This window comes from Rhincodon typus, unplaced genomic scaffold (assembly GCF_021869965.1).
Source record: "Rhincodon typus isolate 14 unplaced genomic scaffold, sRhiTyp1.1 hic_rhity00005709, whole genome shotgun sequence".
Lineage (NCBI taxonomy): Eukaryota > Metazoa > Chordata > Chondrichthyes > Orectolobiformes > Rhincodontidae > Rhincodon > Rhincodon typus.
Window position 1 is genome coordinate 2,043 of NW_025971347.1, and position 5,305 is coordinate 7,347.

Here is a 5,305-nt window from a genome sequence, read left to right on the forward strand (position 1 = left end):
AGTTAGCTGTTGCCGCATGACACAGCAAGAGTTAGCATTATTAGGGAATGAAAATTTTCTGAAATACACTTTCATATAATCAATTTGTACCTTCCTGGTGGTACTTTTTATAAATTTCTGTTTCATCAGCAATATAGTTAAGCACACTTTCCCAAGCTTGATTTGGTGCATTAATCATGTGATAACTGCTTTAATTTCTTGGGCAATCCAAGTGACATGCAAAGCCTTATTTATATCCTAACTATGTTGGAAAGCGATAAAATGCATCTGGATTTTCTGCAAGTTTTATTTGTTCAAGATATATTAGATTGGAAATTGGTTTACTTTGTTATGTTGAAATATTTGGTAAATTTACTTTTCTTCCCTGCAGAATCAAGGCCATTGAAAGCCCTGATAAAGATGACGATACAATATGGCTGATGTACTGGGTAGTATATGGTCTCTTCAGTGTAGCTGAATTCTTTTCTGATATCTTCTTTTCCTGGTTTCCCTTCTATTATATGTTCAAGGTAAGTAGAAATTAATTTATAATGGATTTGCATTGTAATGTACACTAAAGTTGGAGAAAATTCATATTAAGTCTAGGTCTATGACTTATTCTTGTCATTAACTACTAATGTTGGAAGTCTTTATGATGGCCTGAATATTTATGACAACCACTCATTTTGGTATTAAGGGAATGGAATGAAACTGAAAACGAAAGCTTCAGAGCATACTTGGAAAACCATAAAATACATGTGAATGATGAAGGCTGATTTGGTCTAACTTAATTTATCTAATCTAAAACATATTGATAGTTCTTTGGCTTTGGCCTGTCTTTATGGGGAGAGTAAAGACAAACAGGCTCTGTGCAAGATACTGCCCCACCTGACTACAAACCCACATTAGGGGTGTTATAGAATACCCCTGTTCATCAAAATTCAAAGTTCAACACCATCCTGGACAAAGCAGTCTGTTTTGCATTCTTTCAAATAATTACTTCCTCTGCCATCAGTACACAGTGGCAATAACGTATACCACTTACATCCTGCACTGCAATGAATTGCCTTCTTCAATACCATTTTCCTAACCACAACTTCTAGCTCCTAGAAGAACAAGGAAAACAGAGACATGGGAACATTTTTTTTCTTGTATGTTTCCCCTCCAAGTTGCACAGCATTCTGACTTGCTTTACCATTGCGGTGTCAAAATGTTCCCTTGTTAATAGTACTGTAGGACTATGGACTGCTCCATTTTGAGAAGATTGCTCCCAAAACTCTTGAGAGTACTTGGGGATGGGCAATAAATACTGATGTTATCAGTGATGCCCACATCCTGGGATTGAATAAATAAATAAACAGTCCAAGTTTCCCTGCTCGCTAAATAGTTTTGTCTCCACGGTAGCATGTTTTTAAGAACAGGAAACCCATCTGATTTAAAGGATTGGCTTTAAGTAGAAAACACTTCTTCGGAGCAGCTAGACCATGCTGCTTGAAGATTTTTGAGAGATGGGGCATAGGGGTGATAGCTGATAAAGAACAACTTGTAGGGTCAGGGACAGATCACAGGGAGTTCGATAAATTGAGAACTTTGGGAGGCATCCTTGATTGCAGGTGGGGAAGTGGGGTAGCTTGAAGAATATTGTATTTGACTAACTGCTGTGTGTTTCCTGCTTTAGAGCAGAAGTAGATTGTATTTATATTGCATAACTGAAAATAAAATCACAAGATGGTATGGGATAATCTGTTCAAGAGACAGTAACATGTAGAAGGATTTTGAAACAAATATGCATAAATTATTTTGAGTTAAGTCAAAATGTTATTACCAATCAAAATGTCTAAACTGGTGATATTTAGAACAACAATTGATAGGTAAACAAATTTAACGGGAATCGCATTGTAGACAAATGTAGGATCTCTGTTATTTTAATGCATGTCATCTTAATATCTAGTGTGTGTTCCTGGTTTGGTGTATGGTTCCCATCACAAATAATGGCTCTCAAATGATCTACAAGCGTTTCATTCGCCCTTTCTTTCTGAAACATGAGGCTAAATTGGATGAAGTTGTGAAGAATATTGGTGATCGGGCCTCAGAAGCTGCAGATACCATAAAAGAAAATGGTAAGGTTAATAACTTATTCCTTTGAAGCTGAAGTAGATTCCTTGCATGTCAGGTACTGTTGAGCAGGTCTGTTAAACTACAAAACCTTCAAATGTTTTCTCAGTGATGAAATTTTGTGCTTTTAACTCTTGCAGAATGAATAGCCTAACTCAGCCGTGCTCAATCAAGGAGAAGTCACTTAACAATGTCTTCTCATTAGTGGGCTGAAATAAGAGCAGCTTTAATACATTTGGGACCAGGTCAAATCATCAAATGTTAAAAATCAGTTAACTAGCTTTTATAATGGAGGACTTTGTGGCACCGTGATGGTCTCTCTGCCTGAGCTCCACACATGTACCACTTCCAGGACTTGATGGCCATGGAAGCTGTACTTGTAAGTGTAGTCAAACATGTTGATTATCAATCCACAAATCTTTGTTATGTCTATGGCATATGGTATGAGTGCGAGAGTTCCTGGTTAGTGATGCTTAATATGGAATGATGCCCCTCGAATGGAAATGGATGTAATCAAAGCTTTGACTGCTTGCTATACCACTAGCGCGAAGAGGAACAAGACTCTTGCTTTTGTAATGGAGGAGGGGTTAACATCAGTCCAAATAAGCTTTTAGCTAGGGAATAACAATTATGTTTTTTTTTATTTGCATGAAACACTAAACTGAGGCTCTGTGTAATGTCTCAGTAGGATCGATGGGTCAAGTGGTGCCATTGTTGAAAAATGGTACTTTTCCCGGTCACCTGTCCAATATCACTAACATACATTGTCTGGGCCATTATGAAATAAGTTGTCTTTCCCACTTCTAGCCTGTTGCATCTAGACACGTCACTTAAGTTTCCTGTTTTGTTGCACTCTTCTGGAGTTGCAGTGGTGTCATCTCAAGTTAACAGTTTAACTTGCTGTAGGTAATTTCCTTGATGTCCTTTGATAACTCCTTCGTGGAGGTGGACCTTGAGATTTAATGAAATACTGAATAGTGTGAACAAGATTATAGGCATTATTCCAGGTCTATACACTGGAGTTCCAATGTATTGTTCTGTATCGCTGCATGAACATCAATTTCAAAAGACGAATGCACGTTAATGCTATTTAATGCTGTTAATCAGATTCTCATTGTCGTTCTGGAAAGTTGATTTTGGGTGAAGATCATTTTGGACTTGAGGGTAATGCTGCACTGCTAAAACAGCTTGTAAACATTTACTCTTAGCTTGTAAACATTTACTCTTTGGCCATCTACTTGGCAAGATATTACATATTCTTGGTGCACCAGCATAGAATCCAGTGCCTTGTAAGATGCAAGGATTTTTTTTTTTTTGGAAGTGAGTAAGCCAGTTTAGTCGGTAGGAACTGGACAATTGATCTATGCCATGATTAGAATTTGTGTTTGGCTGGTTTGAGATCAGTGATTTGAAGGTACCATCTATGTTTGTTCATTTGTCTTTCTAGCCAAAAAAGCAACAGCAAACCTAATCTTTGAAGAGAAGAAGAGTACTTAAACAATGACTGAAAAAGCTCCCTGGAATCAAGAGTGTTAAGATATTGCCTTTGGAAAGTTTTTTTTCAATGCACACTTTAAATGTATTTCTTATAACCTATTTGCTCAGTTTTATCAAATAAAAGTGGAAAAATGTATGGTACTCAAATGTAATATTACAGTCAGTGTTTAATTGCTTGTTGCAAATATTTCATGGATTATTGCTAATGATGCAGATGCAGTTCTGAGAGTGGCATTTTTCTGGTTTGTCTTGTCCTTTTATTGTCTGATAAATGTTCAATAAACTTCAAAACTTGACTCTTGTCACTTTTGAACCAAAGTTTAGTAAACTTGAAGATCAATATCTTTGTTTGAGCAAAAACTGCATTTTCTCAGTTATGTCCTTTGTTGCGGAGCTCGTGGCTTACAATAACTTACTTTCCACAGAAACCAGGCATTTGCATGCCTTTATTTTGTGATGTATTCAATAACTTACTCTTGCAGCCAAATGTTACAGCTCTACTTCTGGCTTTTTTTTTAAAAAGTAAGATTTAACTGCGGTTTAAACAGTTGCTTTATTAATCAATATAGTTGATTTCTTCAAGGCCAGGCCAGGCCAAGGCTGCCCAAGGGGTATACAAATAATGTCAAAAGTACGTGGGATTAGCTGAAAGAACCAGGAAATTGTGATCTTTTGTATGTTCATGGAATTGCAAATAATTGAAAAGTAAAAAGAGGTTATACACTGAAATATTTATTGGGATTGTATCACAGACAAAAACACCAAATCACACAATGGCTTTCTGTCTGAATTTTGTTCAGCTTGTTTTTTGTTTTTCACCAAAATAACATTTTCATTTCAAGAAATTAATAGTCTTCAATACAATAGCAACATGCATTTGTATTGTTAACAGAAAAATGTGCAGAAGTGTTGTACAGGTGCATAAGTTTTTAAGAACAGACTTGTAAAATTTGATCAATGCCACGTTTAGGGCAGAAAATCCAAAATGTAGTTTTAAATGACAACAGCAGGTAATAGTGGAGCAAAAAATTGAAGAGCGTGTGCTGCACTAGAAGCTGGAGTCAGAAATGGGAATTCAACAGGGATTATTGAACCACAGGTTGGAGATGTAAGCATTTAAATACCAGTGAGAGAATAGTAAATTTGAAACACCCAGGGATCAGGAGCTAATCAATATTGCAGGACGTTTCACATAATCATAATTGATAATGCAGCCACATAAAGAAATAAGACAAGTTGTCAAAAGCTCGGTCAAAATAGTAGGTTTTTTTAAAAGTGTAAACCAGAAAAACCTGTTTAAGAACAAAAGTTCAGAGACAGCTGCTCAATGCAGTTGCTTCTGATGGAAGCCATTTGTGTGGTTTGCTAAGACCGTTTCAGAGGGGTGTTAATTATCAACACCACTGCTGTGGGTTTGTAGTTGCATGTAGGCCAGACTAGGTAAGAACTGAATAATTTTTTTAGTGAACCAAATGGATTTTTACAACACTTTTCAAAGTCATCATTAAATTCTTGAATCAAGTTGTCTTTTTTGTTTACATTCAAATTCCACCATTTGCCATAATGGAGTTTCAACCTACATCCCTGGATGACTGATTCAATACCACTGCACCATTACCTTCCTAAACAGCAAGAACGTAATCACCTGAAGGTGGCAGGTGAAGATGAGGGTTTCAGTAACATTGAGTATATAAGGTGATCAGGAGGAGGGCAA

The 5,305-nt window shown here is 36.6% G+C and overlaps 1 protein-coding gene across 1 annotated transcript; it reads left to right on the forward strand.

The window, feature by feature from the left end:
* Positions 1 to 283: 283 nt before the first annotated feature.
* Positions 284 to 3,887, forward strand: LOC109929961 (receptor expression-enhancing protein 5; the record flags this gene model as incomplete). The annotated part of the gene is made up of 3 exons (XM_048594073.1): positions 284 to 509; positions 1,931 to 2,099; positions 3,542 to 3,887. Coding segments are annotated over 3 exons (445 nt in total), but the record flags the coding sequence as incomplete, so codon positions are not given.
* Positions 3,888 to 5,305: the final 1,418 nt, after the last annotated feature.